Source organism: Colletotrichum lupini, chromosome 1 (genome assembly GCF_023278565.1).
Source record: "Colletotrichum lupini chromosome 1, complete sequence".
Taxonomy (NCBI): domain Eukaryota; kingdom Fungi; phylum Ascomycota; class Sordariomycetes; order Glomerellales; family Glomerellaceae; genus Colletotrichum; species Colletotrichum lupini.
This window is the reverse complement of record NC_064672.1, coordinates 2,472,813-2,488,119: the sequence shown is the minus strand read 5'-3', so window position 1 is coordinate 2,488,119 and position 15,307 is coordinate 2,472,813. Positions and strand designations below refer to the sequence as shown.

At 53.0% G+C, this 15,307-nt stretch overlaps 5 protein-coding genes across 5 annotated transcripts; 3 read left to right on the top strand and 2 right to left on the bottom strand.

Annotated features, from left to right (window-relative positions):
* Positions 1-102: 102 nt before the first annotated feature.
* CLUP02_00691 (uncharacterized protein) lies at positions 103-893 on the bottom strand (the record flags this gene model as incomplete). The annotated part of the gene is made up of 4 exons (XM_049279738.1): positions 103-211; positions 292-556; positions 626-754; positions 821-893. 4 exons carry the CDS (start codon positions 891-893, stop codon positions 103-105), a joined length of 576 nt encoding a protein of 191 aa, XP_049135695.1.
* A 1,843-nt stretch (positions 894-2,736) lies between these two features.
* CLUP02_00690 (uncharacterized protein) lies at positions 2,737-3,688 on the top strand (the record flags this gene model as incomplete). Its single annotated transcript, XM_049279737.1, has 2 exons — positions 2,737-2,785; positions 3,255-3,688. The coding sequence occupies 2 exons, from the start codon at positions 2,737-2,739 to the stop codon at positions 3,686-3,688; spliced, it is 483 nt and encodes a 160-aa protein (XP_049135694.1).
* An 860-nt stretch (positions 3,689-4,548) lies between these two features.
* On the bottom strand, positions 4,549-5,750 carry CLUP02_00689 (uncharacterized protein; the record flags this gene model as incomplete). Its single annotated transcript, XM_049279736.1, has 3 exons — positions 4,549-4,852; positions 5,296-5,336; positions 5,652-5,750. 3 exons carry the CDS (start codon positions 5,748-5,750, stop codon positions 4,549-4,551), a joined length of 444 nt encoding a protein of 147 aa, XP_049135693.1.
* Positions 5,751-6,188: 438 nt separating this feature from the next.
* Positions 6,189-8,428, top strand: CLUP02_00688 (AMP-binding enzyme; the record flags this gene model as incomplete). Its single annotated transcript, XM_049279735.1, has 3 exons — positions 6,189-6,615; positions 6,678-8,265; positions 8,326-8,428. The coding sequence occupies 3 exons, from the start codon at positions 6,189-6,191 to the stop codon at positions 8,426-8,428; spliced, it is 2,118 nt and encodes a 705-aa protein (XP_049135692.1).
* A 1,500-nt stretch (positions 8,429-9,928) lies between these two features.
* CLUP02_00687 (WD repeat domain-containing protein) lies at positions 9,929-13,457 on the top strand (the record flags this gene model as incomplete). Its single annotated transcript, XM_049279734.1, has 3 exons — positions 9,929-10,237; positions 10,343-10,480; positions 10,566-13,457. The coding sequence occupies 3 exons, from the start codon at positions 9,929-9,931 to the stop codon at positions 13,455-13,457; spliced, it is 3,339 nt and encodes a 1,112-aa protein (XP_049135691.1).
* Positions 13,458-15,307: the final 1,850 nt, after the last annotated feature.

Here is a 15,307-nt window from a genome sequence, read left to right as displayed (position 1 = left end):
CACTTTTTTCCGTTGTACCTTGGCTTCAGTGTCAACCGATTGACACCAAACACATCCACTGCTGTTACTTCCCCCATTTCCCGTTTCGTGTGAACCAGTCATCTAGACGAGGTTCACATCACTAAATCCCGGGCCGTAGATGCGTCTCTGGTCGAGTTCCCAGATGGATTTTCGATCGCTCTTGCGGTCCCACGACGGCATCCGCTTGGCTCTAATCAGTTCCACAGATGCCTCACGTCTGCGCTCCTCAAGGGCGACGTGGAAAGACTTGAAGGAGTCGGCGTAGCTTACGCAGACTCCTTCATTTGAGGAGGGGGGCCAGCGGCGCTGGGCTTGCGGAACCCCGTCTTGAAAACATCCTTGACCATGAGGAGGGAGGTGCCGGACCAGAGGGCGAACTCGAAGGCGGCCAAGACGGTGTCGGCACGGGCAACAGCGCACACGGTGCCACGGCAGAAGAGAAGCTTGCTGAGGAAGACGGCGAGGGCAATGAAGCCGGCGAAGTAGAAGAGGACGTTCAGGAGCTCAAAGGCAACGGCACCCCAGGGGTGGGAGGCTAACATGGTGTTAGTTGATTTATTTCACTCCAAACAAATCTCAACTTGGAAGATGGGGTGAGACTCACCTCTAGGAGCGAACTTGGGAACAAGCTCGAGGTAGGCAATCGAAATGAAAGACCAGAGCGGTACGAAGACCAAGAAGTTGACCTGGGACGGGGACGAAGTCATCGTGTCCATGTTGTACCAGTTGGCGACTGCAAGCACACAGTCAGCGCATAATTCTCTCCCACCCTAGCCACCATAGGTTCCTCATCACGTACTGAAGGCCGAGAGACCGAGGATCACCAACGCCAGAACACCCTGGACAATTCGAAGAGGAAGAATGAGACCCATCTTGTCGATTTTCGTGATCGTTTCGTGAGAGATTCGTGAGGTTCGTTTCGACGGAAGAGAAAGGAGACGAAAGTAAGGAGAGAAAAATTGTATGGTAAATAAGTCTAAGCTGCCCCCAGTGCGCTGTTGAGAAGTGAAGAAGGAAGTTTGACAAGAAGAAAAGGGTGGAAACGGTCGAGCGGGAAAAGGTCCAAGAAGAGGCAGCACAGCATGAAAGAGGGGAAATCACTTATGCTTTTGTATGGGCTGGGCAGTCCCATCTCTCCCTGTCTGAGTGTTTGAGAGGCGGAACATGTAGTCGCGGCTCTAGTCATCACTGGACACCCATGGGTAGGGTTGGTGCTGGGCAATGCACGGCCTGAGACCTCTGAAATGCATCTGAAACGGGACTCCCCTGGGCCGTCGCCATGCGCTATCCAGACGAGAAGATGGTGTGTAGCAGGGCCCCAGAAATCCCCATGGACCAATCCCAGCACAAGATCAACAGAGCCTCCTCTTCATGCCGGCTCACGGCTTGGCGCTGGCAGGTAACACAGTACCTAGTCTTGACTGTCTTGTTGCGTTTGGTTGGACGGCCTGGGGTGTTGGTTATGTCGTATCTTGGCTGTCGCTGTGCCCTCTCTGGCGCTGGCCTCGTGGCAGGCTTACATCGAAGGGGGGGCTAACGAATACAATGAGTGGTTCTTGATGGAGACGCGCACACGCATTTGTCGGACGACAAGACGTGAACTGGGTTCCGCGGGCGGAGCTTGATCGGCGATACGACGCCAGCGGGCGGCAATGCTCTCCTCAACTCTGAACGTGAGTAAGAGCCCAAGAGAGAGGCAGAGAGAGCCTCGTCATGCAGGAACGGCGATATTGAGCATAGGCTTGGAGAGTCTGGAAGCCAAATTAACGTTGCATTGCTGCAGCGATGCGAACTGCCAGCAACGACAAACCATACTGCACAGCCTTGCCTCACTCCGACCCCATTTAGGTAGGCCAGCCCTGATAGCGACAGGTGTGGGTGGGTTTGGCAGACTTGAGGTGAAAGGCTGGAGCGAGATCTTCAGATTGAGAAACACAGAGAGGCGGCATGTACTGTGTCTGCGGGACTACACAAGGTGCCTACCAAGGCCAATGGCAGGCTGGTGCAGATGCGCGAGTCTGCAGGCCAGAGGCTCAGGACTCGGAGGGTTTGAGGCTGAAGAGCAGCGAGTCTCAAGATGCCAAGCATGATTCGCCCGGGGCCCAGCATGTGTCACCGAACTTTCGACGACGGGCCATCTCGTGTTGTGGGTGTTGAAACAAATTGGGACTAGAGTAGACTGGCAAAACGTAGCAAGAAGAGTAGGCAGGCCATGGGAATCAATGGAAGTGTGGACGGGATTTGGAGCTTGGCTTCGTTGCGACGAGACCACAGACGAGGGCGAGGACGATGAATGGGGTGGAAACCGCAAAAGGGAATGCAGATGAATGGGACTCGTAAACTGCAGAAAGAACCTAAGAGAAAAAAAAATGTCCGAACGTATCTTGTTTCCTCGCTACCAGGTCTACCCCGTTCCTGCCTCCTTCGAGACCCTCACGATTCCCATTTAGCGGGCGGGTTGTGGGTTGCCAAACTCTCCAACGCTCCTCCCCTGTCAAGTCTATCTGTCCGGGCAGGGAAAGAGCCAAGAGCTATGGAAGTCTCTTGCCGCGAAGTATAGGTAGTTTAAGGTACGTGGGTACGTACCTACCCAGCCAGAGTCTCCCGTCGGTTGAGGTGTGCTTAGTAAAGACCGGCAGGACCTCTTTCTCTGAAGCACTTGAAGCACTCAGGACTCAGGAGAGGGAACATGGACGTTTTGTCAAGCCAAGCGCCATGGAAGATCTACGGCAGAAACAGTACGGCGGACGTTACAACGCCAAGGGTGCCGCCCGAGTTTCTCTGTACATGAGCTAGTGTCAGGGGATTTCGAAACAGCAGCAACGATGTACCATCCATACCGCTCACTCCGTACGGGATACACTACGAACAAGAGACTACGGATACATCGCCTTACGTGCAGGCGCCACCTGGGGGAGGAAATCTTGGCTTCACGTATCATCCGCAGGGGCCTCCCGTCACCTACCGATGCGGGAAACCGGGGACATGCAGGTGAATGCAGGCCCCAAGGGCCCCAAAGTCGTCGTCGCTTCTGTCGTCTCTCTGTTCCACGTTCCACCACTCCGCAACCACACTTTGCTGTTCTTAAAAAAGCTGCTGAGACGCCGCACAACCTGCTCCCAGACTCAGTCCGATACTCAGATTGCCAAGGATTCTCCCTCGACAGATTCTTCATACTCTTGGCATTCCCTTCTTCCTTGCTGCTTCCTGCTGACACATCTTGCCTCTTCTAGACTTCTGCAGGGCCTTTGCGCAGTCAAACTCGCCATTCTGCCCCCCTCCACGAGTCCACCCTCGACGGCCCCGACCTGTCTCACGACTCGCTGCAACAGCGGCTGCCTCTGCCGACTTGGCCAGCCTCGAAACTGCTACTCTATCAAAGCTTCGCCTCGCCAGACATCATGTCAGAAAGGCTTGGATTTGCTGGGCATCGAAACCATCCGCTCATCCTCCACCCTTGGTGCCGACTGTATGGGGTTCCCCCATAATATTGGCACTGCATCGGACGCTCTCCAGACTCTTGGCCGCCATCGGAGAGTCCATTTCTGCCACCCGTAGAGCCTCAACGCAGCACCCAACTTCTTGGCAGCCCATATGGAATTCGCCTGATCACTACATCTCCGCCCAAATCACTCTTCGCCGCATGCAAGAACATTCTCAAGTCTGAGCTGCTCAGGACCGTGCCGTATCAGTCCGACTTACAAAAGCAACACACTACTGAATTTCCACATATGGGTTCTGTGGCCGACTCGCCTACTTTATCTGCATGTCTTGTTTCAATGTTATTAGTAGCGTATTTATACGCGAAGAAACGAAAAACTTCCACGGAGATCACACCCTGGCCATGTAGTACGGACCAGCCAACAACACCAGCCTGCCCTCGCTGCTTTCTAGCCACGTCTTCCCCTCTTATCACGAGACTCTGAATCTCTGTGTGTTTCCGAGACTCTCAGAAATGGCAGTCTGAAAAGAACAGCTGGCCTACGTCGTGTCATCCCGAAGCCCATACGAGTCATCCCAGAACTTATACTCCTGAGGCATGCAATCGGCACCCGAGCACACACTGATCGGACGTGATCCAAAACGTAGACACTTGTTTTGTGTTTCTCTAGTCCCGCCAGAGCCGTTTTCTGTATCACCAGCGTCTTCTTACAATTGACACGTCAAAGCTGTCGTAGGCTTATTCGTATCTGAAGCTGATGTCTGTCATTCAGTTGTCAGCCGGGAATACCATTTTAATGCTGCGCTGATCTTGGGCAAGAAACCCAGGGGCAGCATCATGACTTTTGAGTGTCGTAATCTTGCTTCGCACCAAGGTACCTTGCGCTTCGTTGCTCTCCCGGCCACACTGGCCTACCTAGGAGGGCCAGCTGGGTGCGTACAAATATAAGGTAGGCAATTACTGTGTACGCCAATACTAGCAACTCTCCTCTTCTGGAAGAGCTTGCATCAGTTTGCATCTCTTCTTCACAGATAGACTCAAAAAAGATTTCAACTTTGAGAAAAGGCAAATTGGGGCTTGGCCAGCTACACGTTAGCAAGATCTCGGGCACTTGGTTGGCGCAACGTGCTCAGCTTGGGGCAAGTTTCTCGGAATTCACCCTTCGCCATCCGCCCAACAGGAACTGGAGGCACCTGAGGCTGGAGGGAAAGCTGGCAGAACTTCGGCACCTGTTTCTGCGGCTTCCACCTGTCGCTGGTGCGGCACTGCGGCTCCAGGCGGGCGGTCTTCTTGTAAGGTGGCAGGTGGGACCCGGACTTGTTCGGCCCTTTCGGGTACGGGTGCCCAATGACCTCCGCCCGGAGTAAGACAGCTGTCCTGCGCCCGGACCTGAGACTGAGAGCACAGCTCTGGCATGTGACAAATCCGGCCTGCTAGTCCCGTTCACAGACTGACCATCTCTTCAGTGCGTGCATCATTGACAGCATCCTACGAGTTGACGTGGTTGATACCGAAGATCAGCAATATTATGAGCTTCATAGTCGTGCTAGAAGACAGTAAGAAAGGTAGGTATTGTTTTCAATTGCATAGCATGGGATTTCGATTAGTATTCGGTGCTCAGGGGAAGTGACGGATGACAGCTCCGCTGTCGGGGATCTACCTGTAGAGAATGGATGAATGACTGATCCCCGTTTGCTGGGAAATTAAGCCTCCCCCATATGCATAACCCCGCTAAGATGTCACTGTCATTGTTGAGCTTACGAAGTGTGGAATACTCGGTATGAACACCTCATAGCATATCACAACAAGGAGGCTGGCCTGGTGTAACTCACATGTTGATTCGGGTCTCTCCAGGCCAGGTCTCACCACATGGCTGGCAAAACTGTGTTACCTGCCCCGTAGATACACCCATAAGGTAAGGTAGGTAGTATGCATGGCCACACGGCCAACAGCAGACGCATTCCTCCACGTGGACACTTTGCTGTGAGGTCATGACGGAAACCACGGGGTATCTTTCCCCATTATTTGCGAATCTCCGACCCAGAACCCCCAGCTTCAGCTCCCACTCCCTCCACCGCCAGCCCCCCAGCGCCCCCGCAAGCCACTGCATCCAGCGCCCCCTTGGCGGGTCCTCCTGGTGCCAATCAGCACCTTTCAACAGCTGTAGTGGTCCCCTTAGCGCACTCACCATCTGGGGTTGCCGAGGACCTTGAGACCTTTGAGTGGCACCCTCGCCCTTCTGGAGACTTGTGCCTCGGCCTACGCTCCCAAACTCGGCCTCGCTCATTGGATCGTCTCTCCGTTTCCTGCACCTTCTCACTTGGAGGCCAAGAAACGACAACCGAATCCCCCGTACGGAGTAGCTTCGACGCGCACTTGGCTCGACTCGATCTTCCGTTGTAGACCAAACTTTGAATAACCTAGACAAGCTCCCCCCCTCGTTTGTCCCGAAATCCTTCTCGGACGGATTACTTCTGTTTATTCCAACTTTTTTTTTTCTCCTTTCCAAACCTTTCCGTCCCGACACCTTTCTTTCCCTCCCGCACATCGCCTCCATCTCACTAGGCTCCCAGCATCTAGTCTTACTCCTTTGCGCCATATCTTGCTGCACCGTCGAATCCCCAACGAATTGGCAGCGAGATCGAGGTAGATCGTCCGTCAGCAACGTAACCAACAGTCGTCGACTGCAAGCACTCCCCCACAGGTTCCCGCTGTCGCTGCGAACATGGCTCCCACAAAAGACACCGCCGCATACATACAGGAGCTGGCCAACCCGCCACCTCCCGGCTCGCCCTATGGAGTCCCGATCCCAGGCTCCGAGAAGGAAGGTCGCAGTGCCATCTATCGCCATTGGCGCTTCCGTGACGGCCCTCTGCTGTCCACTTTTGATCCCGCGGTCCAGACCGTTCACGACTTGTTTGAAGAGTCCTCCAAGAAGCGTCCCAACGCTAAGTGCTTGGGTCACCGAGCATGGAACCCCGCGACCAAGGACTGGGAGAACAAGTACACCTGGGCTACTTATGCCCAGGTTGCCGAGCGTCGCAAGAACTTCGGCGCTGGTCTGATTGAGATTCATCAGAAGATTGGCATCACCAGCGACAACTACGGTGTCGGTTTGTGGTCGCAAAACCGCCCCGAGTGGCACATTGCCGGTACGTTGACTGTCACATGCCAAGCACGAGGCGCAAACTGCATACTGACTCAAAGTTACTAGATCTCGGTGCTGCATCCCAATCTCTCTTCACCGTCTCTCTCTACGAGACCCTCGGCCCCGACACGACCGAATACATCATCAACCACGCCAACTTGGCTTGCGTGGCTACCTCGTTGCCGCACATCCCCGTCTTGCTGAAGCTTGCCCCGCGCCTCCCATCACTCAAGCTCATTGTGTGCCTTGACTCCCTCGACGATGGCGAACAGGCTGGCTACTCCAAGCTGTCCGTTCTGAACGGCATCGCTGCCCAGAATGGCATCCAGATTTACTCCATGGCTGGCGTCGAGGAGCTCGGCCTCAAGTCCGGTCGCCCCATGCGTCCCCCACGCTCGACCGACTACGTCACCATCAACTACACCTCTGGAACTACCGGTATGCCCAAGGGTGTTGTCCTGACCCACGGCAACGCCGTTGCAGGCCTCACAGCCGCGAGATCCGCCGGCACCGTTACCTACAAGGACGTGCACATTTCTTACCTGCCCCTCGCCCACATCTACGGAAGAATGGTTGACCAAACCGCTCTGGCCGAAGGCGCTTGCATCGGTTTCTTCCGCGGCGATATCGTAGGACTGGTAGACGACATGAAGATTCTCGAGCCCACAGGGTTTATGTCTGTTCCCCGCCTGTACAACCGCTTCAACTCGGCCATCCGAACTGCCACCATCGACGCAGACGGCGTCAAGGGATCCCTGTCTCGCCAGGTTGTCAGCACCAAGAAGGCCAACATGAAGCAGCCCGTTGGCAAGGCAAGCAACTCTCACTTCTTGTACGACAGAATCTGGACCCCCAAGGTTCGTGCCGCTGTCGGCCTCAAGAAGGCGCACAGCATGGTCAGCGGTAGCGCTCAGTTGGACCCTGACGTCCACGAGTTCTTGCGCGCGGCTTTCGGCAACCACTTTGTGCAGGGATACGGCCTGACGGAGACGTACGCCGTCTCGACTGTTCAGCTGAAGGGTGACTTCACACTCGGCAACATCGGACCGCCAGCCTCTTGCAATGAGATCTGCTTGGAGTCGGTTCCCGACTTTGACTACTTCGTCACAGACAAGCCTTACCCCCGTGGTGAGATTCTCCTCCGCGGTCCCAGCATCTTCAAGGAGTACTACAAGAACGAGGAAGAGACGAGCAAGGCCCTCGATGCAGATGGTTGGTTCCATACTGGAGATATTGCCGAGGTCGACAACATGGGTCGCTTCAAGATCGTCGACCGCAAGAAGAACGTTCTCAAGCTGTCGCAAGGAGAGTACATCTCGCCTGAGCGTATCGAAAACGTCTACCTGGGTAGCTGCAGTCTGCTGGCCATGGCATACGTCCACGGTGACCCGTCTCAGTCGTCGCTCGTCGCTGTCTTTGGTGTCGACCCCGAGAACTTTGCGCCATTTGCAAGCAAGATCCTGAAGAAGACCATCGACAAGACCGATCTTGCAGCAATCAAGGCAGCTGGCGCCGACAACAAGGTCAGGAAGGCCCTGCTCGTAGAGCTTGACCGGATTGGCAAGAAACACAAGTTCAACAGCTACGAGCGTGTGCGCAGCGTTTACCTCACCATCGACCCCTTCAGCATCGAGAACGAGCTGTTGACACCTACGTAAGTGGACACTACCTTATTAGCACTAGACATGGACACCTGCTGACCTAGTACGAACAGTCTTAAGCTCAAGAGACCGCAAACCGCAAAGGCGTTCAGGACGCAGATCGACCAGATGTACGAGGAGATCAACGCGGAGCCGGCCACCAAGGCCAAGCTTTAGAAGGTTTATTTATTTAGAGGATTGGCGTTGGATGATGTCGTGTCACATACAGGCGGGCAATGCTGTACCATATAAGATGATCTATCTGCTTTCTAGAGTTTACAACCACTAAAGTTCATAAAGAAACGTAACCTTATTGCAGTGATGCTAAAGTTATGAGGCATGTTTTGATATTGATGGGAACCGCTTTAATGCATACTTTCGTTATAGCGCTAGCTGAATAAGTTACATTTTAATACCTCGCGTACTCACCTATACAAGAGTAATACCTACCAAGTAGTATGCCTCTAACTATCTATAAACTCATTATTAAATCTAGCAGTATATGCGCGTATTGTATAGTTGAAAAGTGTACCGTATCGTGTGATTTCCCTTGAAAGCCTGATCCCGTCAAGGTCGATCTTTTGCGCCTGTAAAGCCGGAAAAAAAAACCACCACATAAAGTTCAACATGTGCCATGTCGGACTTCGATGCGCTGGAGAGCGTGAGCTGGCGCATCTGGCTGGCATCTGCGGGGCCGATGGCCTCCGAAGCCAATGGCGCTCCGGTCCGGCATGCGACGCGACGGCATTGGACGGGGGGCTATTCGGTTCAACGTTGTTCTGAAGCCATTCGATTGGACTGTTGATTTATTACCGGCGCATTTAGACTTTGTTACTTGGCGTTGTCCCTCGATGAATGCACGCGACGGCAGAGCGACGCGCCGTATCAGCGCAAGACGGTCCGCGGGGCATAGAGTAGGTATATTCGATATCGAGTTCAATGTTGTTCTATGACAACTTCCGCGATGAACAAATGTGGAATCAATAGTTGCAAAGCGTTTCTTTGGGCATTTTAAAGATTTCTTGAAGGAATTGGATTATTTTGCTGGATGTTCTCGTGGCTTAAAGTGAGTGTGCTGCCCCTCGCGAAGAGCCCAGAAGTGTTGTTGATATGTCACTGGAAGCAACGCAACGCTTTCCATGTCAATGAGCGACAGGATTTGCGCTCAAAGAGTTGTCGCAAATGTCTTAGGTTACATCTTTTTAATGTTTGTATGGTGATTCAATGTCCGAATACAATGTTTTTGAATGATTAAATATTTCTTTGATACTGAACAGTTAATCAGTCTTTATTCATTTAAGAGACTATTATAAATTAAATTTCAATAAGCTATATTACATAATATCATAGTAGCTTAGACTAAAATCAATAATAGTCTAAGAGAACCTATAAGTATAGTTTTACTCTTTTAGATCTTATAGAAAGAAATCATTTCTTACGTAAGACTGTTTTAGACCCTTGTGAGTGACAGAAAGGTGCCTGGGTCCACTTTTTCTTAGCACTTCCACCTGACCCGCCTCTGTTGACCCATTATAGCTACCTTCTTCGCTCTAATTAAATGCGACCTGACGAACTACAATTACGCGTCCGAAGACCTTCACTTTACGCGTGTACGCTGGCCGAGCCTTAGCTGGACGACGACGACGACGACGCGTCGATGTCCTTGGGATCGCGACTATGTTTGCGAGTCCGAAGGGAAAGTCGAATGCCACGACGATCGATCTAACGGCCGCCCCGAAGAAGAAGGCCGACATTATCGACCTCACACTCGACGATGACCGCGAAACCAGCTCACGGCCTGCTGAGGCCGAACCGCCTCGAAAGAGGCAACGAATGCACTACGGTCCCGACTTTCCTATTGACCCGAATGGCGGTGACCCTGAGAAATTCGTGCGGTGCCTGAACGCACAGGTCAGGCCATACATCACCGAGGCGTTGGTCAATGTTCCGCAAGATACGTTCAAGATTGCAGATATCGCTCGACGGGTAAGTAGGACGCTCTCTCTCGCCTTCCTCTCCCCTCTTGTCTCTCTTCCTCGCACTCGGCATATTTCGTTCTCGGAAGCGAATTGTCTAACAGAAAGGCTGCAGGTGGTTAGGGAGGTGTATCATTCCGCTATAGAAGACGACGCGATCGACATCAATCAAGGTTTCCTGTCCCAAAATGCAGTCAAGAAGCTGGCCGCGCTCGCGCGTTATCGTATTGCAGACCTTTGCAACAATTGCGAGGTGAGAACCGACCCTTACACTTACTTACGTACCGGCCCGCCTCAGGACGGCAATACACGAGTGTCGTACTGACTTTCTGTTTTAGGAATACAGGAAAAAGCCCCTAAGCTTTGGTGGGATTCGGGTCCCCCTCCACCCGGACGGATATCGTGGATCGAACCTTGCTTCCGAACAAGGTCCTCCGACGGCGCCAGCCAGGCCAGCGCCGCGGCCGGCGAAGAAACAACCTCGACCGAAGCCTCCAGCGAAGAGTCGACGAGAGTCTCAGCCGGCGCCTGAGGTAGAGTACCAGCCAGAACCCGAGCAAGAACCCTACCCAGCGCCTCAACCCCCAGCTACAGAACCCCCGATCGTCGCCGTTTCGACAACGAACTATCGAACGAGGGCGCAGGCCAGGTCCTTCAAGTCATGGAAGGCCCATGATTCACAAGCCGGGGCGGCGGCGGCTACCCCAGGACACAAGGCCAAAGTAGCCTGGATGACGATGCCGCGGCGGCCATACACCACAACGGAAGAGCGTGAGACGATTCTTCGTGGCACCTCCAAGCTTGTACGAAACCTACCGGCGGCGACAGCGCTGGGCTCACTGCCCTTCCACGTCGACTTCACACCCGACGAGTTGGATGACTTACGGAGAGTAGTGCGGGCTATGTGTGACAAGAAGGTCAAGCACAAGCGGAGGGACAATACGGATAGAGAGCTGGGAAAGATGCTGAGAAAGCGGCCCGACTTGCTCACGACTTTACCACCCATGATCGAGCTCAAGGGAACGCTTGCGCAGCGAGACCACGTTGCGATTCGGAACTTCCTCGACGAGCTGGCGAACCGGCACAAGAGACCAGCCCGGCATCCAAAAGTGCTGACGTTGGAGGTTGACGAGTCCGACAAGCAGGGCGAGGCACAGCGTACCAGTCAGATTTCTGCGCTCTTGTTGGCGCGGGAAGTCGACGGAAACCGAGGCTTCGGCCGGATGCGTCGCCACATCAACTTCACCAACGAGTTTAGGAAGGCTCACGAAGACGACATGGAGATGCGGGCAGAGTGGGTGGGCTGCGCTGGTGACATTATGACGATTGCCTGGACTTCAGACACAAACTTCGTCTGCGGAGCCACGGCTCATTCCGATTCGCACAACCAGCAATACAACAAGGCTGGTAATCTTTTGCTTTGCTCGACGACGTTGGGCCAGCTGAAGGCGTATCCGGACCACAGAATCCCTCGACCGATTGTCGAGAAGGGCGAGAACTCCACAGAGGCTATGAGGGAAAGTCAGAGCCCGTGGCTCTACTCCTCCGTCGTGTCTTCTGACTATGATCGCATCAATAACCGTGCCTACACGTCGAGTTTCGACAAAACTGTCAAGGTGTGGAAGGTCGATGACAGAGGAGCAAATATGGAGGCTTTAGGCACTTGGGAACACGCGGGCAATGTCAACTTTGTGGCTGTTTCTAAACACGAATCTGGCATGGTGGCGACTGCTGCTGATGTATCCACGCAAGCTGTCCGGGTCTACCGCGTTGATAACGACAACGTATCTCAGAGCCCTTACCAGGTATACACCGGCTCGAGAACATGGGACGAAGGGAATGAGGAGACGACGGCAACCCAGAAATGGGCTTACTTTCCAGCAACGATGCAATGGGGCTTAGCCGAAGGTGTGCAACACTTGCTTCTCGTTGGCTATTCCCCTCGCAGTCTCACGGGAGATGATAACGACATTCCCGATGAGAAGTTGAACACCGGCGAGATCTGTCTTTGGAACTGCCTCACGGGCGAAAAGATCAAGGTTTTGACGGCGTCTACACAGAATGTCTTTGAGGTGGTTTGGCATCCCACTCTACCGAGCTTCATTGTGGCAACATCCCCGGCTGGGCTGATGGTTGACGACGAGACTCTGACGCAGATTCGCATCTTCCGCCCTAGCTTGACGCCTGAAGGCGACACAGCCTTTGGCGAGATGCAGTGCCTGGACTGTCCGGCCAAGGATATCAACGAGCTCACTATCAAGCCCAACAGCGTCCTCTGCTCATACGTGACTGCGGCTTGCACCGATGGAAAAGTGTACGTCTGGGATACCTCGCGAGGCGACAAACCTATCCACGCTCTACGGCATAAGAAGCCGATCGACGAATTCGATCCAAATTTGGGAAAGCGAGAAGACCTGGACGTGGGTGTCAAATTCACGGCGTGGGGGACTACAGCGGATCGTTTCTACACAGGCGGGTCAGACGGGGTAGTCAAGGTGTGGAACGTACGCAATTTCCGGCAGCCCCTCGTCCGGGACCTTCTAGAGGCTCCTGGAGCTATAGCATGCGGAGCTTTCTCTCCATGTTACTCGAGGCTCGCTATCGGAGACGCGAGTGGTCGAGTGATGCTCCTCTCGCTGAACAAGGAGGACGAGCCTCCGGCCAAGTTCGTCATACCCCCGATGCCGGCGGGCATGCGACCTCGTCGTCCCGTGCGCCGTCCGATACCCGTCATCGAGCACGCCGATCCCCCTGCACCACACCAGAATAACCAGGACCAAGAGCCCAAGACCGGAGTCGAGAGAGGACGAAGAATGCTCTCCTCTGGCCAACTCATTCGTCACCCGGACGCCACCGTCGGCGTCATCCAGGGGCCTGCGTATTCCACCTTGGGCCTGCACTGCCCCAAATCGCACTTTGAAGGCGATGCGTCCCAGCCCCTGTTGGCGAAGGTCGAGGAGATTCAGCAGGAGAACCAAAAGATGTTCCGCCGTAGGTCGCTACGGGTCACCCGTCTCCGGCCGCTGACTGACGTGGGCTCCGTGGCCCTCGAGCGTCGGCATGCGCGCAACGTGTCGAGGGACTTGGATCTGCAAGAGCTTTGCGAGATGACGAAGCTCGACCTGCTCATGGACCAGGTGAATATCGACGACCCTATCTACGATGAGGGGTGGGAGTACGAATATGAGGAGGGTGACCTCGATAAGAGCATTTGGGCCACGCTTTCGTGAGGAGCGGAAGCACTCTAAAAAAAGGGCTGATATAGCCTTTCTGAGATATAAGCTTGTTTAGCTTATGGCTTTTATAAGCCGAAAGGGCTGATATTGCCTTTATCGGTTACAAGCTTGTCTATGTCTAGCTCATGGTCTCTATAGGCCGATAGGGCTGATGTTGCCTCTATTAGACTCGAGCTTCACTAGCTGACGGCCTTTTGAGGCTGAGAGGATGTAAATAATTCTATTAGACGAACACCAAGACTTACGACATTAAACTGGGATTTAATGAATCGAGTGAAATCTGAATTTGTTTAATTATTCTTTCTCAATAATAAGCCCACTATTGGTTTCTCTAGACTTTAAGAGAGGAAACAAGCTATCATGATAGAGTGCTGTTGTTGTTTTTTTCTATAAAAAAATTTGGTAAAAGATATAAAACAAATAACATTTGTATGCATTATTGAGACTACCTAATAGTGAATGGCTTCTATATCGACCTAGTGATGCTTAAGAACATAGAGGCCGGGTCTACTAAATATATTATAGATAGCTTGCCGGGACATTATTTTATGTCTCTCTCGAAGAATCGAGTTCTTTTGCCGTTATGGCATTTGTTGAAGAAGTAGAACGATCTAAAATCACACCGAGGTGGGAGATATTGGCCTCGTCACCATATTCACTTGACTACAGGGCTTTTGGATCTCACTTCCGCCGCCAATTAAAGGTTGAAACAAGCAGTCACTGACCAAATGATTAGCTTCGCCTCTAAAAGCAGCATGAGAAATGAGAAGGATCTCCGATGGAAACTATCTTACACCCTATATAATGCCTCCTCCAGGCCCCTTTAGTCTAAACCCGACAAGGGTGCGACCCGGAAAGAGCCGAGCTCATGAATCCAAGAATCTACAGCCATGGTATGTGTGTGTTTGTGTTTGTGTGCGTCTAAGCTTTTGGTATCCCTTTCTCACCTGAAGGACTATACCCGTACATGCAAGCGCGGTCTCCATACTTCTCTCATCCCGCTCTCCCTCGCGCTGCATGTTATATGATGAATATGAAGGAGGTGACGGCACGGTAGGAGAGGATACTGGCTAGATTGAGCGACCGATTCGTTATGTGATACTGAAGAGCGTAAGTAAGACAATGTATTCTTAGGCCCTGCTTGTATCTCGGGCAATGTCTTCACTCCAAAGCCAACCGATTCGTGTTTGGGACCAGAAACAAGATACTGCAGAACATACTACCATCGAAGCAACAGCGTCACTTAGATACCCTCCCGAGATAGGACGGTGGGATTCAAGGCAGGCGCAAGTGGCTAGCAGTTTCTGACATAGCTTCTCTAAGCTGGCTAGGAAGACACAGGAACCGTGACACACAGGATAAATCTATATCCTACACCCTCTAATAGATGTAACCTAAAAAGAAGAGTTCAACCCCCGATGGAGGCTACATCTCTTGGTGATCATGGTGGGATTTGAACTCGGGGGTACTCGCTAAACCTGTCGTCAAGTAGGCTGGTTGGCGTTTCTGATTGTCGACCATTGACCACTCCACCTCCAGCCAGGTTTGACCTGACCCGTCGACCTAGACGGGCGCCTCCTGGCTGGTGACGGGAATGGGGTTGAGGGGGGAAGGTACGGTTAGGTACCTTACAGTTAAATCCTTTCGGAATCAGGTATCATGGCAGGGATGAAGAACACCCGACTGGCTACCTAGTTTTATTCTTTCCCCAGCTACAGCTTCACGGGTTCTAGTGTCAGTATCCCACCGCACTCGAATAGATTGGACAAGAGTTACTTTTGCTATCTGTATGAATTCGAATATCTTCAACTACGCTTCTTCGGTGTCAAATCTGGCGGTCATGT